General features: G+C 47.2%; 7 protein-coding genes and 1 long non-coding RNA gene across 17 annotated transcripts; 5 read left to right on the top strand and 3 right to left on the bottom strand.

Moving 5' to 3' along the window:
• Positions 1-11: 11 nt before the first annotated feature.
• Positions 12-7,264, bottom strand: LOC136199562 (stAR-related lipid transfer protein 13-like). Of its 5 annotated transcripts, none has more exons than XM_065989786.1 (22): positions 7,132-7,264; positions 6,257-6,412; positions 6,131-6,187; positions 6,026-6,073; positions 5,917-5,967; positions 5,827-5,851; positions 4,929-5,504; positions 3,997-4,065; positions 3,725-3,812; positions 3,624-3,675; positions 2,675-3,567; positions 2,246-2,368; positions 2,130-2,185; positions 1,955-2,056; positions 1,819-1,902; positions 1,631-1,756; positions 1,418-1,548; positions 1,147-1,356; positions 936-1,079; positions 589-878; positions 342-527; positions 12-286 (listed from the first exon to the last, which is right to left on the bottom strand). In XM_065989786.1, exons 1-22 carry the CDS (start codon positions 7,138-7,140, stop codon positions 172-174), a joined length of 3,591 nt encoding a protein of 1,196 aa, XP_065845858.1. In that variant the 5' UTR covers positions 7,141-7,264; the 3' UTR covers positions 12-171. The 5 variants fall into 5 exon arrangements, with proteins under 5 accessions (XP_065845858.1, XP_065845857.1, XP_065845859.1 ...); XM_065989785.1 differs by lacking the exon at positions 7,132-7,264 and adding an exon at positions 6,779-7,108; XM_065989787.1 differs by lacking the exons at positions 4,929-5,504; positions 7,132-7,264 and adding an exon at positions 6,779-7,105.
• On the top strand, positions 2,701-5,544 carry LOC136199581 (uncharacterized). The gene is made up of 2 exons (XR_010673097.1): positions 2,701-4,623; positions 4,717-5,544. It is a non-coding gene; the product is annotated as an uncharacterized lncRNA (long non-coding RNA).
• Positions 7,265-7,284: 20 nt separating the features above from the next.
• LOC136199566 (uncharacterized) lies at positions 7,285-13,962 on the bottom strand. The gene is made up of 29 exons (XM_065989793.1): positions 12,500-13,962; positions 12,056-12,375; positions 11,770-12,003; positions 11,464-11,721; positions 11,383-11,413; positions 11,208-11,324; positions 11,032-11,158; positions 10,919-10,984; positions 10,802-10,867; positions 10,602-10,743; positions 10,494-10,533; positions 10,365-10,441; positions 10,226-10,299; positions 10,056-10,166; positions 9,844-9,890; positions 9,587-9,791; positions 9,473-9,534; positions 9,359-9,418; positions 9,197-9,308; positions 9,094-9,141; positions 8,946-9,047; positions 8,846-8,890; positions 8,518-8,796; positions 8,344-8,466; positions 8,175-8,292; positions 7,824-7,974; positions 7,710-7,772; positions 7,525-7,651; positions 7,285-7,466 (listed from the first exon to the last, which is right to left on the bottom strand). Exons 4-29 carry the CDS (start codon positions 11,618-11,620, stop codon positions 7,311-7,313), a joined length of 2,706 nt encoding a protein of 901 aa, XP_065845865.1. The 5' UTR covers positions 11,621-11,721; positions 11,770-12,003; positions 12,056-12,375; positions 12,500-13,962; the 3' UTR covers positions 7,285-7,310.
• LOC136199577 (dolichyl-phosphate beta-glucosyltransferase-like) lies at positions 11,820-13,545 on the top strand. Of its 4 annotated transcripts, XM_065989808.1 has the most exons (11): positions 11,820-11,919; positions 11,979-12,153; positions 12,205-12,251; positions 12,309-12,380; positions 12,447-12,539; positions 12,594-12,707; positions 12,766-12,825; positions 12,908-12,991; positions 13,099-13,166; positions 13,214-13,299; positions 13,358-13,545. In XM_065989808.1, exons 1-11 carry the CDS (start codon positions 11,842-11,844, stop codon positions 13,465-13,467), a joined length of 987 nt encoding a protein of 328 aa, XP_065845880.1. In that variant the 5' UTR covers positions 11,820-11,841; the 3' UTR covers positions 13,468-13,545. The 4 variants fall into 4 exon arrangements, with proteins under 4 accessions (XP_065845880.1, XP_065845878.1, XP_065845879.1 ...); XM_065989806.1 differs by having other exon boundaries at positions 12,447-12,707; XM_065989807.1 differs by having other exon boundaries at positions 11,979-12,251.
• On the top strand, positions 13,574-15,492 carry LOC136199571 (mothers against decapentaplegic homolog 9-like). Its single transcript, XM_065989801.1, has 3 exons — positions 13,574-13,992; positions 14,058-14,528; positions 14,595-15,492. The coding sequence occupies exons 1-3, from the start codon at positions 13,596-13,598 to the stop codon at positions 15,224-15,226; spliced, it is 1,500 nt and encodes a 499-aa protein (XP_065845873.1). The 5' UTR covers positions 13,574-13,595; the 3' UTR covers positions 15,227-15,492.
• Positions 15,437-22,705, bottom strand: LOC136199563 (centriole and centriolar satellite protein ofd1-like). Of its 2 annotated transcripts, none has more exons than XM_065989791.1 (23): positions 22,580-22,705; positions 22,332-22,529; positions 22,226-22,276; positions 22,159-22,183; positions 21,632-21,739; positions 21,347-21,579; positions 21,212-21,295; positions 21,081-21,166; positions 20,882-21,001; positions 20,759-20,832; positions 17,737-17,828; positions 17,601-17,678; positions 17,486-17,553; positions 17,395-17,438; positions 17,288-17,346; positions 17,131-17,235; positions 16,972-17,083; positions 16,865-16,916; positions 16,621-16,813; positions 15,774-16,577; positions 15,686-15,715; positions 15,596-15,639; positions 15,437-15,538 (listed from the first exon to the last, which is right to left on the bottom strand). In XM_065989791.1, the coding sequence occupies exons 1-23, from the start codon at positions 22,670-22,672 to the stop codon at positions 15,490-15,492; spliced, it is 2,802 nt and encodes a 933-aa protein (XP_065845863.1). In that variant the 5' UTR covers positions 22,673-22,705; the 3' UTR covers positions 15,437-15,489. The 2 variants fall into 2 exon arrangements, with proteins under 2 accessions (XP_065845863.1, XP_065845862.1); XM_065989790.1 differs by having other exon boundaries at positions 22,232-22,276; positions 22,580-22,681.
• On the top strand, positions 17,859-20,732 carry LOC136199564 (GPI ethanolamine phosphate transferase 1-like). Its single transcript, XM_065989792.1, has one exon. It carries the CDS (start codon positions 17,880-17,882, stop codon positions 20,661-20,663), a length of 2,784 nt encoding a protein of 927 aa, XP_065845864.1. The 5' UTR covers positions 17,859-17,879; the 3' UTR covers positions 20,664-20,732.
• On the top strand, positions 22,698-24,827 carry LOC136199572 (phospholipase B1, membrane-associated-like). 2 transcript variants are annotated; one of them, XM_065989802.1, is made up of 16 exons: positions 22,698-22,751; positions 22,806-22,820; positions 22,873-22,904; positions 22,959-23,019; positions 23,080-23,138; positions 23,196-23,269; positions 23,318-23,364; positions 23,423-23,549; positions 23,606-23,657; positions 23,711-23,866; positions 23,922-24,022; positions 24,070-24,145; positions 24,204-24,311; positions 24,354-24,443; positions 24,509-24,574; positions 24,632-24,827. In XM_065989802.1, the coding sequence occupies exons 1-16, from the start codon at positions 22,721-22,723 to the stop codon at positions 24,767-24,769; spliced, it is 1,233 nt and encodes a 410-aa protein (XP_065845874.1). In that variant the 5' UTR covers positions 22,698-22,720; the 3' UTR covers positions 24,770-24,827. The 2 variants fall into 2 exon arrangements, 1 of the variants encoding a protein (XP_065845874.1); XR_010673092.1 differs by lacking the exon at positions 24,632-24,827 and having other exon boundaries at positions 24,223-24,311; positions 24,509-24,559.
• The last annotated feature ends 20 nt before the right edge of the window (positions 24,828-24,847 follow it).

Below are 24,847 nucleotides of genomic sequence, written 5' to 3'. Positions count from 1 at the left end.
ACACGCAAGGCTTCCTTTGCCATATGTAATTTCTCTATCTTTCCCCTACATACAATACATCGAGGAAAATTGTCAAAAATATTTTTGCGCGTCTCTCTCTCTAAAGTAGAAGTCGATTTCAATTTTTCCCACACTACCGTATATATATTTGCAGCAATATATACAGCTAGACTAGACCTCCGTCTCCATTCCGCTGTCCGAAGCCTTGAACGACTCTCTGACTCTCCCAACCAATGCAGCGACGTAGGGACCGAGTCCATTATTATAATAATCAGCAGACCGGCCCCTATAAATACAGTAGAATCACGCTGGACGAATAAACAGACTGACAGACGACATACCTCGTGTCTATTCGACTGATAAACGTTAGCCGACTGGACGGAGGACGCACCCCAGTCGGTTCAATGAGATAGCGAGCGGCTAAGATAGTTCCCTGAAGGCTACCAGGCGCTTTGATGACGGAAGGATGAAGTACAGAAGTCTCGATGAGCGTACACGAATCGTTCGTCAAGCCCGTTCTCCACGACCTATAGATTGAATATTTATTATGAAAAAAAAACCACGAATGAATGAGCTGTTGTTTCTCGCCTCAAGACGGCGTAATCTCTCGCTGGATGAGGCGCCATCGAATGAACGCTGTACTGGAATATTTCCGAGTGTTCGTCGAGGGTTTCGACGACGCGCCATCGCGTGATGTCCATGTCCCACAGGTGCCGTTCGCGCAGAAGACGCTGAAGGATTTCGTTGGGATAGGCGGCGACTTCCGTCGTGCCTCGCCACAGACGAAGTGGATGACCGTCGCCGACTTTTTTGTACGATGTCTCGATGCCGTCGATCGTCGCCGCGCCGCGCCAACTTCGAAATTTCTCGCTAGACTCCTAGGGGAGAAAAAAAGAGAGAGTTCGATTTACGTGGGATCGAGCTAGGAGGCGCACCTTGAGAAGATCCTGAGCGCAAGAGTCGATGAACGACCTGTAATCGCCCTGTCCGTCGTTGTCGACGCCCAGCTCTCGATACGAAACGGGATCGCCTTCTTCCAAGTGGGTAAACCGGCAATTGAGAAGATAATCGCGAGGAATCTGTAGAGAAAAAAGAGACGCGACGGGGGTCAGCGTCATCGATACAATGTCGCCTTGCTTTGCTTACCATCAACAGGGTTTGACACTCCTGTATCATCAGCGTGAGGCATTCGTTGGCGTGACTTGTACTATCGCTCGCTTCCTTGGGCGATCGCGCCGTCGATCCCTTGTTTGATCTCACCGATTTCTTTCTACTGTCCCAGCTGTGTCTCGACGCTTGACCGGGCAGAGATAGGAGTGACGGGGCAAAGCAGACGGCTAGATTCTCCGCCGTCATCTAGGAGGAGGAATGAGAGTGAGTGAGGCGCCGCTAAAATCGAATGACGCTCCATCACTACCTTGTTTTTATCTGATTTTTCTGCGACGTCCCTAAGGAAGAGCAATAAGGACTGAAGAGCTTCTCGGTTTTCGTCCGGTAATAGGAGCATGACCGCTTGCAAAGCTTGCAGTCTCAGTTCTCTGGGAACGACTTTGAGGGGGGGGGGGGGGGGGGGGGGGGGGGGAAGAAGAAGAATAAAATTCAGATTTGTGTAGGTCTAATATATTCTTACAGGCGACAATGAGTATGAGACTTTCCGAGAGCTTGTTTGTCAAGAGACGTTCGGGCAAATCGCGAAAATATTCCTTTAGCATGTCGGCTACTTCGTAGGGCGACGAGCCGTCGTAACAAACGTTATCTTTGATGAGAAGAGAAGACGCTATAGGAGGGGGGAAGCTAGAGAGTTTCTCGTTTACATACCCGGGTTTTCTTCGTTGGTTTCCTTGAGTTTTTGCACTTTCGCTTTGGAACTGGTTCGACGAAACAAGCCAACTGCATCCAGCGCTAAAAAACACACGTAACATTCGTTCGATGGGACGGAAACACGAAAACTTACATGTTCGTCTTAGATAGCGCATTGCGTAGAGGATTGTCTGCGGTAACGGTTGACCGGTCCTCTGCAAAATGACATGCAATGGAACGCCGAAAACATGCTTGTCTAAAAGAGCATATAAAACGGAAACGAGCCATATAAGGAAGAGGCGAGAAAAAGTAAGGGTTAATCGGCTTACCGGCGTAATCGGGTTGCTTCGATAAATGTTTTCTTAGATAGCGCTGTACGGAGCCGCTGAAGAACGAACGAACGACGCGTATCAAATTTCCATCATCTCTCGTTGAGAGATCTTACATTGAATAGTGTCCGTCGGCGCTGATGTTCGCATAGCGTTCGATCATCGACGTCAACTTGAGCAGAGCGATTTTCCGTAGAACAGCCAATTTACCGACGGAGAGCTCCGATATGGGAATGTGTCTGTATAAGAGAGAGAGAAAAACGTTGAGAAGCAATGGAGAGATATTTCTTTTTCCTATTGTCTACCCCGAGGTCAGAGTCGAGGAAACTGAGAGACGCCGCCTATCCTCTCGACCCATAGCACTTACTGAACAGAAACTGGCTAGATCATGCGGAAGTGGTCTCTTACATAAGAACCAAGTACGTCCTATACGCCCCCTTCTGTGCAAATGAGCCTAACCCACTAGAACTGGCTTATGACATTTAGCGTAGGAGACGGCAACAATGCTAATTCCGAGTGACGAAAAGAACCTCTATTGTACTTACGTTACAGATCTGGGAAGTATGACGTCACGATGATGTCGTTGGAAGCTGTGCCAACGAAATCGCCGTCGCCGAGCAACGACCGCCTTCGTCGCCGCGGCGGCGACGTCGCTCGACGACGAGTAAAGATGATCGGGATCGTACGAGCAACTGGGATCAGCGGGAAGAACTTGAGTCCATTGCGTCGAATCGTCGTCGTTTCCGCCGCCGCCGCTCCCGTGTCTCGCCGTCACGCGACTCGCGCTGAAACTGTCGCCGGGGCGACGGGGATGCCCCGCCGTCGACGCCGTCGCTTCGCCGACGTCCGAACACGCGCCGCTGTCCGCGTCGCTGTCGTTCGTCAGATCGCCTTCGTCCGTCGTCGTCGACGATAGATTTGCGATCGACGACGGCGTGCCGAGTCGACCGCGCGACGGCGGCGCTTTTGTCGTCGCTTCGTCGCCACTTTTTTCTAAAACGTACGACAATTCGGACACCGATTCGCCGCCGCTCATGGAACTGCTTCCGCCGCCGCCGCCGCCGCCGCCGCCGCCGCCGCCGCCGCCGCCGCCGCCGCCGCCGCCGCTACGGGGCGGAGAAAAACACGTCCCTTCGACGACAATTTTTAGCGGTTCAGACACAAGTGCTCCAACTGCGGATAACGACGTCGCTTCCGCTTCGCCGCCGCCGCCGCGACTGTCTGATGACGCTTTTCGGAGAATTATCGATCGTCCGATTGCCTGGGAGCGAAGGCTCTGGTGACGTCCCACGCTCCCGGAAGTGGACGATGGAGATGTTCTTGTAGCCGTTGCGCCGCCGCCGCTCTTGTGCCGTCGTTGCCATTTGCCGCTTCTTCTGCGATATTTCCATTTGTTACTGATTGCTCTTCCCTCCTCTTCCTCGTCCGATTCTTCGTCCTATAGAAAGGAAACTTTTAATTTTTTGTGAGTGAGTGCGTGCGTGGAGTGGGCACTTTTCCGTCGTCGATTCGCATGCCGGCGTATCTTTGTAGCACTTTGAGACGCCTAGAGAAAGGATTGCCTTTTTTGCTCCTCTTTTCTCTCACCCTCTCACCTCATCAGAGCGTCGATTTCGTAATCGTTCAAAAATTTGTGATCTTGCTCGATATCGATTTCGGATAGATCCGTTGGAAATTGCCCGTCTAAAAAAGAAGAGCGAATAAAAAAACAATAGCAAATCGAATCGACCGCGCGACGTAATAAAGGAAAGCGATAATCGAGAACATGGCAGACTTGACAGGATTAGCGAATTGGAGGGGGAAGGTGACAGCTAAACTAAGTGAATGATGCGTGCGTCAGACGCGCTCGATCGTCAGCTTGTCGTACCTTCGTAGAGTTGAGCGTATTGGGGGAATCCAGCCGCTCGTAGCCAGCCGCACGCAACGGCCGCTTCATCTAGAAGAAAAAAACGACAAGGTTGAGTGAGGAGGGCGGCCGAGATAAGCGACAGGCTGTCGCTCTAACACAGTTAGTCGCCAAATCGTCAAAAGAGTCGCGCCACGAACGCATAGACGATCGATCGATCGGTCGGTCGATCTGATCGATCGTACTTAGCCCTACCGTAGCGCAGTTTTATGTCGTCGGGTTTGCGAGCGAATCTGAAGCTAAATCGACCGAATCGTCCGGTTCCTCCGCCGTTCATTATTATCGCGCGCGCGCACGCGTGTTAGCGATGAGAGAAAAGGATTTTTGTGGGGAGGATGAGGTTCGAAGCGAGGTCACCGCAACGAACGCCACGCGGAATGAAGAAGGAACAGGACGAGGGTCGCACTCACGTCACCGCATGCACCGTGGGAGGGGGGGCGGGGGCTCTAGCTCTCTACGTTACGTCCGGAAGCGCAATGGGCCCTCCCTCGCCTCCGCTCTAAAACGAAAGGTGCCTAAACGACGCTGTTCGAATGCTTTTCCCCCCGTGTACAATACGACAAATTGATGCCGTATGCAAGAGAACAGGTGCGTTATTAGCGCGGGCTCCGGGACAAATTGGGAACCACATGTAGGGCGCGAAACGAGCCAATCAATAAATATTCGCCCGATCTCCCGTAGTCGCGGGACCCCCAAAATCACCCCCCAAGCGCCCAAGAGAAAGAAGAGAAAGAAAAAAAAAGACGGGAGCTTGCTCTAAGTAATGGACTACGTACTGTATCTCATTTTCCCCCCACGCAACGTTATCATAGCGACTGTTTTGCAGAAGCTTTAGCGTAAGCAATGCAGACCGTAAAGAGGGTCATAAAGGACACGATCGCATCCGACGTTACCTCGCGCCTGTCGTCTACACGAACTGCGCTTGAAAACGCGCTGATAGAACGACTTGGGAGACGATGGCGTCCACGAAGGCGCGAGACTGCTACCGAAACTGCCACTGTTAGTCAGCTGGCTTATCGATCGCGCTAGGCGCATTTCGCTGTCTTTTCGGCTCCATAGAGAGGGATTGCTGCCGCCGCCCCCGCCGCCGATCGAGTCTGTACGCGCGCGTATCACACACTCACAAAAAGCGCCCTTTTCTCTCAATGATTGTGTGTGTGCTACCTTCGACGCGACTTCGCAACGCGCTTTTTCGTCGCAACGCGGCGAGAATCGGCGACGACGGCGCCGAATTGCAGCGAAAGAGCGCTTCTTGTTCCATCGCGCGCGCGCGCGTATGCTTCCTTCCTCTCTCCGTGCCGAGCGAAGAATGCGATGCGGGCGGCTTTTATAAAGAGGTTTTCGATATCGCCTTTTTCCCTGATTAGATTTGCGCTGAGAGCGCAGTTTCGGCGACCGGACGGTGGGAGCGAAGCGAATGAACGAGATCGACTCGCTAATACGATCCTTATAATCGAGTTGGGTAAGAGCTTTTAGACGAAAAATAACTAACAAGAGCGCAAAATGCGACGGACGCGTCGAGTACGGGTCTGTTATAACGGAGCTGCTTCCGGGGGCCAATCAATACCCTATTGGTCGGGGCGGTTTAAGGATTAGTGCGCGCGTGTGTGCAATTACGCAACGATGTTGATGTGTGCACAGGTATTGCGTTACGTTCCCAAGAGTCTGGACAAGTGCAACGAATAGTTAGAAGGAGACCGTCTCCAATTACATAAACCAATCTAATTCGATTACTCGCGCGACTCTTTTGCACAGAAACACGCCCTTACGGCCCCGCCTCTGAGGTCTTACCTGCAGGTAAAACGGATTCAGATGACTGTGAGAAAAAAAACCGTCATAAATTATTTATAAACCAAAGTGGCATATGCTGATTGTTTGCACCTTGCTCGTTTCTGAAGTGGTCACAATTCGTTCGGGAGCCGTCAACATGTCCTGCATGGTGGTGCGCGTTAGTCAAAAAATAGATTTACTGTTCACGTGACACTGTTACCCGTAGAGACGAAGACGATATCGATAGTTGTACGCTGCCCGCTTGATCCTAAAAGCGGTTTTCGTAGTGAAAACAGTGCGTCAATGTAAAATGTGTATGCAGTACCTGCGACGAAAACATAGACGTATCGTCTTCGTCTTCTTCCGCTTCCGAACCGTTCATCTGGCAACCGATCACGTTTCCAGTCATTGTGCCGACAAAGACGTCTGCATCTCTCCCTCTCTACGGTACCTGGTGAGGCGGCGACTGCGACGGTTGCGGCGCCTCTTCCGTTTCGCAGTCACTTAGCGACTCGGAGAGGCGAATTTTCATCTTTCGCACTGGGGAGACGACGTGATTGGCCTGGATCGAGCCGAGAACTCGCGAGACGGGAGCGCCAGCATTGGCCTGGAAGTAGAAATCAAAAGTCACACAAAGGCCACATGATTCCCCCCTCTCCTCGAACACGCTACTACATCCGCTTTCAGAAGAAAATCACCCAGCCAACAAAAGACTACTGTACTACTAGGGAGGGGTACAGGGGGGAAAATGAACATCCTGTCTAGTTTAGTTTGATCGAGAGCTCGCGCGTTCACTTTAGAATAATTCCGCATTCGTTTGTCCGCTAACGGCAACACGTACAGTCCACGAGGCCGATCGATCGATCGATCGATCGATCGTTTTCCTCCTCGTTGCGCGCGTATACGGCGGATCGAAACCACGCTGGGGCGTCGCGCTACTTGTAGGGGAAAAACGTCTCTTGTACGTGTGTACCTCGCCAATTGGCGGCCGACGGAGTTTTATAACGGCCGTTGTTGTTACGCTGTGATGTCGACGCGAGCTTTTCATCGCTTTTCTCGTTCGTTCGGTGCGTAGAATAGGGGAAGTGAGCTCGCTGGGACGGGAGGTCGATTCGACAAGAAAACGCGCGTCAAACGGCACGAATAGAGCACAACTAAGCGACGCTTAGCGCAGTAAAAGGAAGACTGATGGCGCGAGTGTACAAAAGCGTTTATTTACAGAGCGAAAGCGGAACTGCCCGGCTGATCGAATAATCTTTATCTCTCCGGGGACCCCCGTTTCGTCGTTTCCTCGTTCGATCGTTTCTATTCGCTACGCCAGCTTACCTCGTCCATAGGGGGACCCGATCGTTCGTTCGGAGAGCAAACAAACTGAAATAGAACAAAACGCTTGACACCTCGTAACGATTCAGTTGCGCTACGCCACGAAGGGGGTCACGCGGGGTGGAGAGAGGAAATGACGTAGTCGAGCACGCGACGTTGTTCCACTCCTTTATTAGATGTCATTATTTCGGTTGACCGCAAAAGCTTTTTATATGCTTGTTTTCACAGGGCGCTATGTCTTTATTCATTAGCGGACGCATCGCTGTCAGGAGGCTCTTGTAGAGTTTAGGGAAAAGGATCTCTTGAGCGGCCAAGAGCTGCTTTGTTCGATGCCGCTCCTAAAGAGACCAGAAATAAGTTCTCTCAATTATAATGAGATAAGGGTACGAAGGTCACCTTGGGCGCTTCGAAGCAGGCGGGACAATTTTCCGCTATGACGGGCAATTTCGAAGAGTTGGCAAATGCTCTGAGATCCTTTTCCCGGACGTAGACGAAAGGTCGAATGACCCTCAGGTCTCCCTCCCTATAGAATAATCAGGAAACACGCCCATGGTGATGTGTACATAATCGAGTTTCTATACTTGACTGTATAGTGCGCTTTCATCGTGCGAAGAAGCCCGTTGTGAAAGGCGGACATGATAAAGCTAAATAAATTATATATTGGATTTTCTGAGGGTTACGGGATCTGATCTTGCCTCTCAGCCAGATCGTCGAGATGCTGTCCAAGTGCGAGCACATTGTAGCCTTCGCGTCGAAGGCAAGCGTATAAGCGTCCGCGTTTCATTCGAGAGCAGAAACTGCAGATGGAGAGGCAGACGTCCAATTGGGACGCCTGTTCAATAATACCTGTATAAAACATCATATAGATCAGTCAGTCAGTCAGTCAGTCAGTCAGTCAGTCACAGGGGGGCGTCACAGAGCCGATTCACACTAGCGACGTAAGCGTAACGTAACGTGGTCAAGGAGAGTGATGTCACAAAGGCAAGCGACCAATCAACAGAAGAGTTCTTACGCTCGTGTGAATCGGCCTCACGTAGTATTCTGACCTTGTTCTTCATAAAAGTAAGGCACGTTCAACGAGGCAAGGTAGCCCTTTAGGGGACTCGGATCATAGGAAGCCGATTGCGGATCGACTGTGACGGCGCCCAAATCAAAAGAGACGCCCTTGACCGCGACCCCTATTCGAGTTAATTTCTTCAGAAAATGTTATCTTACTTTCGATTTGGCACAATGCTGGTATTGTTTCAGTGTGTGAAGCAGCGAAAGGGAGTCTTTGCCTCCCGATAGACCGACGAGAATTCGATCGCCGTCGCGAATCATCGTGTAGTCTTCTATGGCCTATAAATCGAGTGAGCAGATGCGCGGACGCGCTTCGTTGCTACACTGTACTCGAATCGTTGGTCCCATAATCGGCGTTCTGGGCGGTGAATGAAACGCCGGTTTAGGTCTTACAGTGACCGCATCCGGCTTCGGTTTAGGTTCCGACGCCGGCGCCGCAACTGGAACTTTTCCCGGCCACGCTTTTGGCTTAAATGGAGGCTCGACGGGCGGTCGGATGGCATCCCGTCGGGAGACAATCTGCTGCGCTTCGCTGGGATAGAGAAACCAGCGCATTGCTTCCGCTTCGCTATCAAGCAAGACCGTGTGATCGGAAAGTACTCGTGAGATCTAAGGAGGGGAAAAAACGTGTCGAAGAGAAGAATAGGAATCCTTTTACCTTGTGGGAAGCGTTAAAAATCACCAATGCTTCGTCGAGTAGAGACTACATAAAAAAGAAGGGTTTATTCAATTAATTATTATTATTATTTAATTATGACTTCGAAGGACGGTGGCGGTGAACGGTACTCCTTTGTTTCTTTGTAACTGAATTTTCCGGTTCTATAGGAAACGTTTCCAAGCCACTGTCTATCTTTGAGATCCTACAATGTAGTCTTTTTTTTGAAGTAGCAAGAGTGAGGAGTTTACTTTCTGCTTATAGTGTGTCCATTCGCCCGTTTCCGGGTGGAATGTGTACTGAGAAAAAAAAGAAATTTCCTGTGATCTCTTCTCGCTCTGTGACGGCACCTACTTGCGGTAATAATTTCCATCCGTGTTCTGCGACCAAAGCGACGGCTCTGAGAATGTAGTCGATTTCCTCTTGAGGTGCAAAATAAGGCAAATTGAGTCTCACAAACCCAGGCCTTCAGAATTTGTGACTGAATTGTTGTATCAAATAAACTAGTGTCTATACCTCAATATTTCTCTTTCAGAGTGCTCCTCGTAGCGTCGAAGATGATTTCTATCTAGTCTCCTAGATCGAACGCGTGCCGGTGAACAGTCGAAATGCAGAGAGAAAAGTTCTTACTGATCTTCTAGCAACAATTCTTCTATTTTGAATGCCATCGTTTGATCGATTCCAAGTAAATCCTAGTAGCAAAGCTGGGCCTCCTCCCCCTTGTCGGGCGATCAGATGCCCTACCTGAGCATACGGACCGGCACAAGCGCAGCCGCCGCGACTTTGAATGCCAAACAGATCATTGAGGAGCATGGAAACGAAGTTGTAGTGCAGAAAGAGACCCGAACGAGGATGACGTATAAGGAAGGAGAAAATTGGAAGACGCTTGACTGAAGGTGATCCAAGTAGGACGACGTTAGGATGCTTAGCAAAAAAGCTCATTCCATATCTATAGTAGTTGATATATGAGGGGAAGAATAGAGAGGTTCTAGCGCGTATACTTTGCGAGTTCTTCTTCTTTCGCTTCAATAGCGTCACATCCGATGGACTTTGTAAAAGAAGGGTTGTTAGCGAGGTAACGTAACGTAATGTAACATCACTTCCAAATATGGTCAAGGAGAGTGATGTCACAAAGACAAGCGACCAATCAACAGAAGAGTTCTTACGTTACGTTACGATGCGTCGCTAAATTTATGTTTTCGACTTTTTTTACCTGTTTCAATTGGAAAACCAATCCGACGCGAATTGAGCCGACGATATCAGGCGTTCCGCCTTCTTCGCGCATTTCGTTCTCCTGTAAGTATCGATGCGTCGTTCGAGTGACCTAGAGGGAACGAGTTCTTGTCCGTGGGGAGCTGGGGAGCTGGTTTCTATTGTGCGTACGAAAAAGACGGTTCCACCGCCGCTACTGGATGGAACTGGGTTCTTGAATAATGCTTTCTTAGCAATGAGAATTCCTGAAATTGAAGAAGCACTAGCTCTGGGCACGTGACGTGTCCGCTACACAGAAACTCTGTCTCACCTGGTGTATTGACGCCACCGACGAATTTATGTGGCGAAAAGAAAATAGCGTCTTTTGATACAAGGGGATGAGACACACTGAGAAGAAATGATGTGAAATTAATTAAATAGAGGAAAGAGGAAAAGTTACCTTTCCACCACTGGATTCATGTCAATGTCACAATAGGGAGCTGAAGAATAATGAAAAAAAAGCGAGTGATTTTCTGACTTGGAATTTAGGAAAGTGAATAATTATTACCTGCTGTAGCGTAATCCCAAAAGGCCAAAGCATTGTACTTATGCAATATCGTCGTGACTGCAATCGTGTCAGTCAGAATGCCGGTAATGTTTGAACAAGCGGAAAAACATCCAATCAACTGACGTCCCAGTGACGAGCACGACTAATTTAATAAAGAGGGCGTTGTTGGGGTGACGAGGAGGAAAAGATACGGAAGTTACCTTCAGCTTTTCTTCGAGATCATCAACATCGACATTTCCAGCGCAATCCTCATCAACACGAATAATCTAAATATTAAAAATTGCATCCAGGTTATGTATCTATTGAATTATTAATACCTGAGCTCCTACTTCTCTCCATGGCAACAGATTTGAGTGGTGCTCAAAGGGACCCACAAAGACAATCTAAGAATTGTTCTATGACAAATTCTTCGATTTGAAATTATCTATACCGGCTTTGTAGCGTTCTCTTTCAATGCCATGATGTGAATTAATTTATCTACGGCTCCAGTACACCCACTCCCCGTAAATATCACCGAATCATTTTCAGTTGCATGCACAGCATTACGAATGATATCTCTATGCGAGCAAATAAGAAAAAATAGAATTTTTAATTTTTTTGAAAAACCTCGCTTCGTGACGAAACATGGTCGTTTGACGCGACGTGATAGTCGACGTTGTGTGCGTGTTGCCATAGAACGGCAAAACGTTCGTCTGGATAAAATCTTCGATGAATTTCAAAGCCCTTATTCAAAAAATTGAATATACAATGAATCATTGTGATTCTATACGACGTCTCTTACCTTCCCGATGCCGTATAGTCGCAATAGACGACTAAATTTAAATGAATTCGCTTTTTTAGGGTCGATTTTTGATATATTTACCTTTTCTCGTGCCGAACGGGCCGGAAAATGTCGCGTCCTGGCCGATAACGCTGTCGTGGACGTACTTAATCAATGCCTGCCTGTCGGGCGGTTGATCAGTGAGCCGAAATGCCGATTCCGTACGATAAAACTTGCGCTCGCCATGCGACAACGCCATCTGTTCGCACGACGTTCTTCCGAGTGCACGCGCGTTAGCGGCGCTACGGCAACGTAACAACGGCCCGGATAATCGAATTGTTCCACCAGGCGAATTGTTCACTGAAAAAACAAGAATAGGAGCAGATACATGGACCACATGAACCTCACCTCTCCCTAGCTAATTTAAAGAGATCTAGCTCTAGTCACGTGCTCTTTCACTTCTGATGTCCCGTGCCGACGATGGCGTTCGTTGATTTCCTATTGTCGTTGCCTCTTCTACAGACATCTCTGGTCCTTCTAGTCATTTTGATAGTAGGAGTAAGTAATTCTGCATATAAGAATTGTCCTGCACGCAACTTGGGGGCCCATCTCCTTAGCTCTACATCTTTCTCACTGTCACGACTATCCGAAAGCCCAATCTCCACCGCTACGACAGCGAAAAGTACTTTCTTACCGGAAATGGCGACGAGCGACGACCATTTCCCGAGCTCGACGATCCGTCATCGCTCTCTCTCAGTCTCATCGTTCCATCGTACAACGAAGAGACGAGACGTGAGAATTGCGACTTCGATTTTACGCTCGTGCGCACTCTAGTTTATCTAGTGCCTTCCATGCTCGACGAAGCGCTCGCGTATCTCGAACAAAAGAAGGTTTGTGGGGGAGGCGTGACCTCTGTTTGACCACGCCTACGTCTTTTTTTTCGCCAGAAAGACGAAGGCGGTAGTTTCACTTACGAAATTATTATCGTGGATGATGGAAGCAAAGATGGAACGTCTAAAGTAAGAAAAGAATTTAGCAATAAATAAATAAATAAATAAATAAATACATACATATATATATATCAGGTTGGTATGGAATATACTAAAAAGTATGGACACGAAAAAATTCGCGTGCTCACCTTTGAAAAGAATAGAGGAAAAGGCGGCGCAGTGCGCATGGTCAGAATATTTAAAAAAACTGAGATTTTTGAAGCAAAGAATTTTCCAATGCAGGGCATGTTGAGCTCACGCGGAAAACACCTTCTCTTTGCTGATGCCGACGGCGCAACTCGATTTTCTGATCTCACAAAGGTGGAATCAGCATTGAATAAAATTGCTCCTGATGAGGCAAGCACCTAAAAATGGAGATAATATATATATATATAAATTAATAAGGTGGTGTTAGAACACGCCGGCTATTTCGGTTGGCTCTAGATCTCATCTTCAAGACGACGCCGTTGCTGAGGTAAGAATAAGAATTTTTGCTTGCATTTGTGACATCACATCATCTCTCTCTCTCTCTCTCTCTCTCTCTCTTTTTCTTTTAGCGCACTTTCCTTCGAAATTTTCTCATGTATGGCTTTCATTTTCTCGTCTGGTTCCTGTGCGTTCGCGGTGTTAAAGACACGCAGGTGCGTTCGCCAAAAACCGCCGCCGGCGGCCGGATCCGCTCTGCGGGCGGGCAGCCGGCGGCCGTTTGTTCAAGAACGGGTTCAAATATGTATGGAATCTATTGCAGTGTGGCTTCAAGTTGTTCACCCGTTCTGCAGCGCGACTTCTTTTTCCATCCGTTCACATTGATCGATGGTAGGATAGATATATGATAGAGAAGTCTGCATGATTGCTGTATGTAGGGCTTTCGATGTTGAGCTTCTTTATATTGCTCAATGTCTGAAGATTTCGATTGCTGAGGTTGCTGTTAATTGGCAGGAAATCGAAGGTAGTCGATTTCGCGTTGTATTCGAGTGGTAGACTTTTTTTGGGGGGGGTTTTTTTAGGATCAAAGATGGTTCCATTTTGGAGTTGGCTTCAAATGGGACGAGATCTTCTTCTAATCAGGCTACGATACCTGTTTGGATTGTGGAGAATAAAGGAGAAGTCAAACTGAAGCGACTCGGTCCTTTTTTTCTTTTTTTTTGGTCGATTTCCGTGAGTAGCGAATAAAAAAATCGCTCGATCGCGCTAACCGATGACGTTCCTTTTGGTTAATGACGTCATTGTCGCTCCTTTCGAAACATGGCGAACAGCATTTTTAACTTCACGTCGCCGGCCGTAAAGCGTTTACTCGGCTGGAAACAGGGCGACGAAGAAGAGAAGTGGGCCGAAAAGGCGGTCGATTCGCTCGTGAAGAAGTTGAAGAAGAAGAAAGGCGCTCTCGAAGAGCTCGAAAAAGCGCTCTCAAATCCGGGCGCGCCGTCGAAATGCGTCACGATTCCGCGCAGTCTCGACGGGCGTCTACAAGTGTCCCATCGCAAGGGCTTGCCCCACGTCATCTATTGTCGAGTGTGGCGTTGGCCCGATCTCCAAAGTCATCACGAACTCAAGGCGCTCGACTCGTGCGAATACGCGTTCGGAAAGAAGCAGAAAGAAGTCTGCATTAATCCCTATCACTATCAGCGCGTCGAAAGTCCGGGTAAGGGGGTCCCCTTCCCTTCGATCCCCCGCCTACTTTTTTTTCCCCCCCTTACCTTACCACAGTTCTCCCACCCGTATTGGTACCGCGCTACAACGAGTATCCATCGGGCGGAACACCGTCGAATCTTTCGATAGCCAGTTCGTTCGGCATTCAACCATCGCCTTCCCTTCAACAACAACAACAACAACCGTCTCCTCAACAGACGATTATGTCGCCACCGCCGCTTCTAGGAAGCGGCGGCGGCGGCGGCGGCGATCAGACGAGTCCTTTTCAACAACAGGCGCAAGCGCAGCCGCATGCCGCCGCGGCAGCGGCTGTCGCAGCGGCTGCGACTGCGCCGACTGCTTTCTCTGCTCTCCTTGACAAACAAGCTTTTCCAGATTCGCCGCCTCCTTATTCCGATGGTGGTCGACTATCGCCGGGATCGGATACGAGCGGTCTCGACGTGCCTAGTCCGGCTGGTACGTTTGGGTCGGACAGTGGCGGCGGCGGCGGTGGCGGTGGCGGCACGCTCGCGCAACAGCATCTAGGAGGTTCAAAAATACCCGTTGTGTCTTGTGATTGGTTGTTCACTTATCACGTGTTTTTCTTATGTGTAGCCATGGCTCTTACGCCTGTCACGTATCAAGAGCCCAAGTACTGGTCATCGATTGCTTATTATGAGCTGAATAATCGTGTTGGCGAGGTATTCCAAGCGTCGAAGACGAGTCTCATCATCGATGGATACACCGATCCAAATACGACCGATTCCGATCGTTTCTGCTTAGGCCTTCTCTCCAACGTCAATCGTAATTCGACGATCGAAAACACGCGACGTCACATAGGTCGCGGCGTTCACCTATATTACGTGGGCGGGGAAGTCTTCGCCGAATGTCTGAGCGATTGCGCCATATTCGTCCAGAGTCGCAATTGTAATCATCACCACGGTTTTCATCCGAGTACCGTGTGCAAAATTCCGAACGGGTGCAGTTTGAAGATATTCAATAATCAGGAATTCGCCGAATTGCTCTCGCAGAACGTCAATCAGGGCTTCGAGGCCGTGTACGAATTGACGAAAATGTGCACTATTCGCATGAGTTTTGTCAAGGGCTGGGGCGCTGAGTATCATCGTCAAGACGTGACAAGTACGCCCTGTTGGGTCGAGATTCATCTCAACGGACCGCTCCAGTGGCTTGATAAGGTTCTGACCCAGATGGGAACTCCGGGCGGCGGAATTACGTCCGTTTCTTGAGAAGAGCCATCTCCGAGTGTATAGATGATTAAAAGCGATTGTCCTTCTTCCCCCCCTTCTGGTTTTTAAAAGCGTAATCGTACTTTTTTCTGTCTTTCCCCCCCTCTCTGGTCTGTTTGACTTTTCATTTTCTCATGACTGTCCCGTTTATTGCCTTGGTTCACGTGAGATGAGATTTATATAACTATATAGACTGTGATACGCGCGCGGTTAGATGAGCGGAGAATGATTTTTTTTTCGAAAATACACAGAAACGTACGTGCTCACCAGTCGAATTCTTCGTCAGATGCACCATCGTCTCCGCCGCCGCCACTAAAAAATAATGACTAAAAATTAAGTTTTTAATAAGGACACTATTATTATTATTACCTTACGACGTCCTTAGCCGATTCGGAGTCTTTGATGCTCCAATCCTAGAACTTTGTTCAATAAAAGTAATCGTTAAAAAAGTCTACTTACGAATTCCTTCTCCGTTCTGATGTCCAATTCCTGCAAAACAGAAATTGGAAATAAAATACACGTTTTTTTATTTATTCGTTAGTACGACCTTGCTGCCCTTGTCTTCTTCCTTCTTCTGGCTAATCAATTTCATGTACTGAAGCATAGTAGGATCAATTTTGGCATCGTCATCTTTTTCAGCTGTAGCTTCGTCAACTCTTTTCTCATCGTCAATATTCTCTTTCTCCTGAACTGTTTCTCGCTCTGCGCTTCGCCTCGCCTCTTCCTCTTGCAACGCTGCCAATTCCTCTTGTTCCCTTTTCCGCGCCTCTTCTTCCCTCTTTCGTCTTTCTTCTTCGCGCTGTCGACGCCTAGATTCCCAATCGTCGTCTCCATCGTCGGGAAGAGTCACTGGAGTCTTCACCACTTCGGGTTCGGTGACGTTCTGGTCGACATTTTGGTCCTTTGGAGACAAGACTTCTTTTTCGTCGTCAGACAACTCAACAGCGGAATTTTCTGACGTCAGCAAAACCGCCGGTTTCTCATTCTCATTCTCATCGTGACTAGGAAGCTTGAAACTATCAGCTGATTCCTCCGCTACAGATGTATCAGCAGCTCTACTACTGACCTTCACTTCTTCCTCAAGACTCAGAGAATCGTTATCAGTCAAATGTTCGATTTTTAATTCATTTGATAGCGCCAGTTCAAAAGATTTCAGTTGTTGAGTGCGTCTTGGACTTGTGACCACTCGCCTACTTTGTCTTTTCCGCGCCTCGGGCGGCCGTCGACGCCGACTCCAGTTCTCCTCAACTTCCGGGTTTTCCCAACGGTATGGACTGCGGGGCGTGGTCGCGTAAACGCGAGAATCTTCAGCTAATCTTCGCTGAAATTTCTCGTACGATTTTTCCAGTTCCTTTATATATAGTCAGAGATGAGAAATAAGAAGCTTTTCTTACCATGGCTTCTTTTTCGAGGCGTTCGAACGTTTGTTTGGTTTGCTTGAGAAAAGTGGCCGACTCAACAGGCGGAATGTCTAATTCGGATTGAAGTGTTGTCGTCAAATCGTTGCCTAGACGACGCACGTCTTCGTCACTAGGTGGAGCTTTTCTTCTAATCACAGAAACTTGATTCTCATCAGGAGCAACAAGGCTGGGGGAGGATGATATAGCAATAGGATTAAGAAATAAATACACTTATTACGTCATTGTGGATTTGAGTTTTCTTGATGATCGATGCATTTCAGCTGAGTAGGCTGTTTTGTGAGGGACAAGCTTAGCTTAGAAAATAATGTTAATTAGTTTTCTCACCTGTCTGTGCTTGGTCAACGAGAAGCTGGAGATTGGTTACCTCTCGTCTCAGCTCTCTTTCTCGAAGTGTACGTTGATCCACTTCGTGCATTAATTCTCGAGTTTTTCCTCTCTAAAATCAAAGATTGAGAATTTCGTATCGTTTCCTTGAGCGCATACCTCTTCCTGGAAACGAGCTGCAGCTTTTTGAATTTCTGAATTCGCTGCCAATTGCCGTTTTCTGGCGTTTTCTCGCAACTGTTTGATTTCAGCCCGCAGCCGAACCTATAACCCACAGATTTATTACAAAGAACTATATTAGAGATATGTGCATTACTTCATTATCTGAAGGCTTAGACAATTCCCTTGACAACTCCTTTATTAGATCTTTGTGAGCTGCCGTATTGATTAATTAATTTATTTTGTTTTCTTTGACTGACTAACTCGTTTCGTTTCTTTCTAAATCTCTTTGCAGATCTCTGATTTGTCTATAAAGCAAGAATTAAAGCTATGAAAAATGTGAGAAAAAACTGACAGTTTATAGGAATCGTTTTCCTTCTTCAGTTGCAACGTTTCCCGTTGAATAGTATCATAATCGCGAAGCTGATAATAAGCATTTTTACAAATCAGAAAAATTAATCATCACCCACGTCATGCAATTTCATTGAAATTTTCTGCCTATCGGTTTGAGCGGATTCGAGCTGACGTTCCAAGGTTTTAACAGTTTGCTACATAAAACCCAGAAGTAAAGGAAAAATAGTCTTTCTAAATTAAAACATATTCTACTTGCAACTCAGCTCCAGATGCTTTCTCTTTGGCCAAGTCGTCGAGCACTCTATCAAACCGACTCTCTTTGCTCAGCACGCGAGCACGTTGCTCTAAAAAAAGAGAGTGAGTCGCACGTGGATCCGGGACACGATCGCGTGACGATGGCAAAGGAGAACGGCTATTTTCTCATTCTGCTCGCCCTAGTCGTGCATCTCGTCTACATGGTCTCAATATTCGACATGTATTTTCGATCGCCGCTCGTCCACGGCATGACGCCGCACGCGCCAAAGCTCGCAGCGCCGGCACGGCGTCTCGTCCTCTTTTCGGCCGACGGTCTGCGCTACGATCGCTTCTTCGAGCGCGATCCGACGACTGGCGAGCCGCGCGCGCCCTATCTGCATCGAATCGTACGCGAACGGGGCAGTTGGGGCGTAAGTCACACGCGCGTGCCCACGGAAACGCGTCCGGGACACATAGCCCTTATATCGGGTTTCTACGAAGACGTCAGCGCCGTGACGAAAGGCTGGAAGGAAAACCCCGTCGAATTCGACTCCCTATTCAACCAATCGCGGCACGCCTGGTGCTGGGGTGCCCCGGATGTATTAACTATATTTGTACCGCGTGGCGGTTTGGATGATCATGTTGCCATGTGGATGTTACCGCCTGATTTGATTGATATGGGTCATGCGGACGCGTCCGTGCTCGACGCGTGGGTTTTTGAGCGCGTTAAGGGGTTTTTTAACGGTTCGCGTGCCGATCGAAAATTGAAGGAGATGTTAGATCGCGATAAGATCGTCTTTTTTCTACATCTCATTGGGACGGATACAAACGGGCACGCGTATAAGCCGCTCTCACGCGAATATCTGACGAATATACCAAAAGTAGATAAGGGGGTCAAGGAAATTGAACAATTAATTGAGAACTACTATAAGGACAATAGGACCGCTTATATATTTAGTAGTGATCACGGGATGACTGATTGGGGCGCTCACGGAGCCGGAGACCCAGAGGAGACCCTCATTCCCCTCGTTGCATGGGGTGCAGGGATACGGGGCCCTCAGCCCATGGCGGCAGCGGCGGCGGCGGCACCACGTGACATAAACCCGGAATTACCAGACGAATGGGGTCTCAATGATTTAACGCGACTCGATATTTCACAAGCGGATACGACTCCGCTTATGAGCAGTCTCGTTGGAATTCCCGTTCCCGTTAATAGTGTTGGTGTTTTGCCTATTCGTTACCTCAATGCGAGTCCCTCCTATGTAGCAGACGCAGCGCTGGCAAACGCTCTGCAGATTTTGGACGCGTTCGACGTTAAAGAAAAGCGAGCGAAAGCCAAGACGCTGAGTCTGCTCTATAGGCCGTACGCGGCGTTGATGAAAAGCGAACGAATCAAACGACTGGGTCACATCGAGGATGCAATCAAGGGGAAACAGTACAAATATGCGGTCGAGCTAACCGAGACTTTTATCAATCAATTATTGATCGGTATGCGATACTATGAAACGTATGATCGACTTTTTGTTGGCGTCGCTGTTGTGATTGGTTACGCGGGATGGATGCTGTGTATTGTGGTTGAATTGTTGGGGGGATTGCCTCGCCGACGGGCGCGCAGCCACCGACTATTGGACCGCGCCGCGGCAGCTGTCGCTCTCGGTCTAACAGTTCTTCTCTACGTCATCTCGTCGCCTATCACGTACTATTTCTACTGTCTTCTACCCGTTCTCTTTTGGAATCACGTCGTCAAATGTCGAAGCGTTTTCCAATCGAATTTCGAACAACTACGACGACGTGAATTCGGATTAACTGTCATTGCGTCCATCGCCGTCACGGAAGCACTCGTCTTTAGTTTCTTTGAACGAAAGACGCTCAGCCTCGGCTGCTGCGTTTTAGCCGCGTGGCCACTGGCTTCAGCAAACGTACGCCAAAAACTGAATCGACGCGTTCAAATCGGTTGGATTGCATCGTGTTTATCAGTCGCTCTATGCGCTGCCCTACCGCTCCCCAACGCCGCAGACCACAACGTGTATCTAATCGTCTTAGGGAGCGGTGTAGCGATAGGGCTCAGTATCTACGCCGTGTCACGTCTTAGCGCGGGAAAACGAACGCTATCTCTTTTCGCGTTCCAGTTAGCGTGGCTCGTCGTCGCGACGATCGTCGCCGTGCACACGTCGACGAGTCTCACCAACAAACGCGGTTTACCGACGCTCAATCAAACTCTCAGTTGGATTATTCTCTTTACGTCGCTCGTCGTGCCGTCGTTCGCAACACGCCGTCTACTCGTACGTCTTCTAACGATTGCGCTCGCTTTTTTGCCCTGTTACGTTCTTCTAACGATGCAATACGAAGTGATTTTCTACGCGGCGTTTTCCTCTCTAATGTTTTTCTGGCTATGCGTCGAATATTGTCAATCGAATGAAACGCGACTCGAATTGCTCGAATTTGGACGACGTTTAAATATTGCCGATGCGGAAGAACGATCATTGCGCTTATCCGACGTTCGAACGGCCGTTCTGTTCGTATTTTTCACATTTTCCGCCTTTTTTGGTACCGGAAATTTTGCGAGTGTCAATACGTTCGATCCAAGTTCGGTACGATGTTTTATTACGATCATCAATCCGGCGATTATGAGCTGTTTGCTTCTGTGGAAAGTTGCCGTTCCCTTTTTCTTGGTGAGCTGCGCTTTTAGCGCCGTGCACGTCGTAGCGCGCTTTCCTCTACGTCAACTCTTTCTCGTCGTTTTGCTTCTATCTGACCTTATGGCACTACAGTTCTTTTTCATGGTTACTGATCACGGTAGTTGGCTCGAAATTGGGCTCAGTATCAGTCACTACGTCATCATGATGCTCGTAACGGTTGCGACCCTAATTCTGTTTGCACTCGCTCAAATTCTAACTGGGTCCGTTCGACCAACATTTCGTTTTGTAGCCAAGAAAACTATTTAAACTCTCACGTGATAAATAAAGATATTTTTGAAGGGGGAATTGGTGCCGCCACCGTTTAATTAATTAATTAATTAATATATTTTGCCCCAACTTACCTTCGAGTTGCGCTTCTTTTAGCTCCAAATTTCCGAGTTTCTTGCGCTGCTCTTCCATGTAACTCAGCTTGAATCTTATATAGATAAATCAATAAATAAATAATTGAGGTGGGATTCGTGTACCGTTCGAGTGTGTCATGAAATTCGATTTGCATTCGCGATTTCAATTCGTCGAGAGAAATTTCTTTGAATCGCAATTGATCGGTTGCATATCGAATCCTCTCTTCTTCAACTTGAGCAGCTCTAAAAAAGTAGCTCATTATATCACACACCCTCAGCCAGGGTATGTATGTATGTATGTATGTATGTATGTAAGTGACACTTTTTTGCAGTCGTCTCTCTCATTCTCAAAGCGTCTAATTCGGCGAGAAGTGCCTGTCTTTGACTGTGCAGCTCGGCTTCTTGCTCCTAAAACAAAAAGTTTGATTATCATAATTTGAATTATTTAATTACATGTCTCTTTTGTCGTAAGGAATTTTCCATTTCCTCTTCGCGTTTGAAAAGACGTTCCGTTTTTTCTGCGTAAGACGTCTCCAGCTGCAAAGAATTTAATTAATTTTTTAATTATTAATTATTGGTTTTGCCTACTTCGTTTCTAATTCTATTTATTTCCTTTTGAAATTCTTCTCGTTCGTCGAATCGCATTCGCGCCAGTTCGGTTTCCTTGAAATTCTTCACGTGTTCTTTGATTTCCTCACGCGCTCTCGCGTCGCACTGTCGCTGATACGCCTGCATTCTCTCCTCAATTCGAACCTGATACGTTTCCGTCTGACTGGCTTGAAGACGGGAATAGTCTTCGTCCACTTGCTTCATTCGCGCAGCTGCAAAAATTCGAGTGAGAATTGGCTCAAGACGACGTTTGATTCACCCCACCTAGACTTTCGCTTCCTTGATTCCGCGATTCGGTTTGTTGAGATGCGTGGGATTTCGTTGGGAAATCCGATGGTTTCATAAGAGATAGAACGAGAGCCCAAATGAGACCTGAGAATGATAGTCAGAGCTAATACTAATAGAGTGAAAAAATAGAGTCCAAGGTTCTACTAAAGAATTATCGAGACATAGATAACGAATGCTTAAAAGGAGGAGTTGACGCATGAGATGCCTCTATAGAAATAATAAAATATAGAGGTCTTAGGGCGAATTTTATATACATACACATAATGATATTATTATTATTTATTTATCATAGCAAGCTTTATATTATTAGTAGCCTAGGGATCTGGCTATAGTTCATACATGTAGTCACTTTGAAGTGAAAAACCATACGTCTATATACCTTGAATTGCCTAAGGGACATTGTCAGCCCTTTTGATGTTTTAGAAGTTAACGTTTAATTAATTAGTATTTGATGTTGTACATGTACATGATATGAGCCCCCTGGGGTACTATTCTATACTTACTCTCTCCTTCCGCTCTGTCGTTCGCCTACAAAAAACGTTAGTGTATCCGTGACGTAAATTTCCTTACGGAAACTTTGTCTGTTTTCAAAATGTGCAATAGTTCGTCAGGTGTCAAAAGCTGGAAATAGTGAGCGTGAACGTTTCGTTGTTATTCGAATGTTCTCCAAGGAAACCTCGTCGATTTTTGTCCCGCTTTCCGGTAGAAAGACGGCGAGACTGTATTCGTGTGAATATGTCTTCAAATGCTCGGCGACGAGACTCGTTGCGATTCTTCGCGCTAGCGGATTGGCTGGGAGTTGAGTTGGCGGAGCCGGCGGATCGGAATGAGGCGTTCTACGCAGTTCGGAGACGATTTGCGAGCGAAGTTGAGACTGAATGACGTGTTTGAGACGCAGCGGCGAGTCGATACGAGACGAATCACCTTAAGAGAGTTGAGAAGACCCTTTCCTCGGAATGTATTGTAGAGAGAAGAGCGCAGTTCGTCGGCGCTCAGCCCTGGAGTGATGTCCGCCATTTTCGTTGAGCCGGGATATCGAGCCTCTGTCACCGTGGAAACGCAGAAATGCTGCCTGTATTTTTTACTCTTTTACGAGGTATGAATATCATATTATTTGTCTACGTTTGTCTATACTTTTTTTCAATTGCAGTTTGGGTTGTTTCGTGTAAGAGCAAGGCTCGTGCTGTCTTTTGAATTTCAAAAAATCTTTCTTTTAGTGTTTATTGTCAAAGGAGGGTCGATGCCTTCTGTTAGTAGTCAAAAGGTGTTATAGCTCCCTCTCGTTTCTTAAAATATAATTTAGCCTGTCGGAGTCAATTTCCAGTGTCCCTCTTTGTCTCCTTCGTCAACTATTCCTACTTCAGGTGTATTTTAAAAAAAATCAAACGTTCTCAACCAGTGTAAGAACCCTGATTCCTTTATAGTCAGAAAACTTCGACCCTCAGATATTAAAGTGATTGGAGCTATGGGCAACTCTGTAACGGTACTGTAAAATAGTTCCACTTCTATCTACTGTATCTATGACGTGGGGAAATTAAAGGCAGGGGCTGTGATTAGGGCTACAAATCCTTTTAATCTGACGCAAATTCGCGACGACGTTGGACTATCGTGGAGGTATGACCAAATATAGTATTATAATGCGTTCTCATTTCTCGTGTGTAGCATTGGAGGAGACTATGGCGACGCGTCCGTTGCTGGAACGCTCGGAAGTAATATATTAGTCTTTAGCGGGGAATGGTGTTAGGAAAACTTTAATTTGATGCATAGATATTTTGCGGTTTTATAATGAGGATTTGAGAGGGATGTCAAGAGGGTCTTGTCCTCTATTTGAAGCCGGGAAAGCGAACTGCCCTAACGATGGATTCAACGGTGCTATCAGTGGATCCCAGGCCAGGTTGAGTTTCCTTTGTTCCCTTCCCTCGATAATTACATGCAGACAATTTTTGATAGAGATCTACTAAACCAAGCCAAACATATTGTTCAAGAAATGCGATCTGATACGGTTTCTCTACTACGTGAATTAATTAATTAATCACATTCTAAGCTTTGCGACAGATGATCAACGTTAAGACAGATTGGAAAATCATTACTTTGTGGATTGGAGGAAATGACCTCTGCAAATACTGCTATACAGACAAGAGCAAGGGAGGCACTACAGCTCAAGAGTACCATGACGCGATAAAAGAATCTCTAGACTACTTGAAAGCTAACGTAAAAACCACTAGGCCACTTACTTGCAATACGTGCACTGTACTATTCTATCTAGCTTCCGAGGACGTTCGTTAATCTCGTTATAACAGTTGACGTGACTAAGATAGCGCGTAGACTAACCGGCACCGTTGTTTGCGATCTCACTATTTTCCGAGAGTATGCTACTAAAATGAAATACGACGGGCGGTTTAATTTACTGTTAGGACTCTGTGTTCCTGCTACAAGTCAGCTGGCGCAACGAGCGAAGAAGCAATACATAATCTAGCAGAAGAATTTCAGGTAGTAGCAAGTCTCTATTATGTGCATGTGACAACGTTCAATTTGAAAATTAATTAAGGATAAGTTACGCATTTTAGCAGCCAGCAGAGACTACAACGATAGGGACGACTTCGTTGTTGTTCTGCAGCCGTTTTTCGAAAACTTTTTACAAAATTTTCCGGCTAATGTAAAGGAGAGCACCGTTTTATTCTCACTATAGTGAATGTAGGAAAGATTGAGCGACTACTTCGCAGCCGACTGCTTTCATTTCGGAGTGCGCGGGCAAGCCCTTCTAGCTACATCGCTTTGGAATAACATGGTAAAATCTCCAAAAGGCGTTAGAACTAAAATTTCAACAATTTCTTGCGTGTAATAATTCTACAGTTTGAACCGATAGGAAACAAAAGCAAAGACGGAAGTTGGGATTTGACAGTCAAGTGTCCAAAATTGGTGCTCAGTATACCAAACCAATGATTAATTAATTAATTAATTTTTCCCCTATCGTAGCCTTACTATCTCGCCACTAAAGAGCGCGTAAACAGCACTGCTACAAGCAATGCCGCTGCAGCCAATAGTGGCCGTTTTGTCGCTGTGGCAATGTGGGCAGGGATAACTCTTATTCTTCTCGCATATGACTTTTCTTGAGCTGATTATCTAGTAGCTAATGCAGACGTACCTTTACAAGCACAGTTGAGTATGAGTTATGACGTCAGATCGTCGGAT

The sequence above is a fragment of the Oscarella lobularis genome, chromosome 1 (assembly GCF_947507565.1).
Source record: "Oscarella lobularis chromosome 1, ooOscLobu1.1, whole genome shotgun sequence".
NCBI lineage: Eukaryota > Metazoa > Porifera > Homoscleromorpha > Homosclerophorida > Oscarellidae > Oscarella > Oscarella lobularis.
Note: the sequence above shows the minus strand (reverse complement) of the source record. Positions and strands in the feature narration are given on the sequence as shown.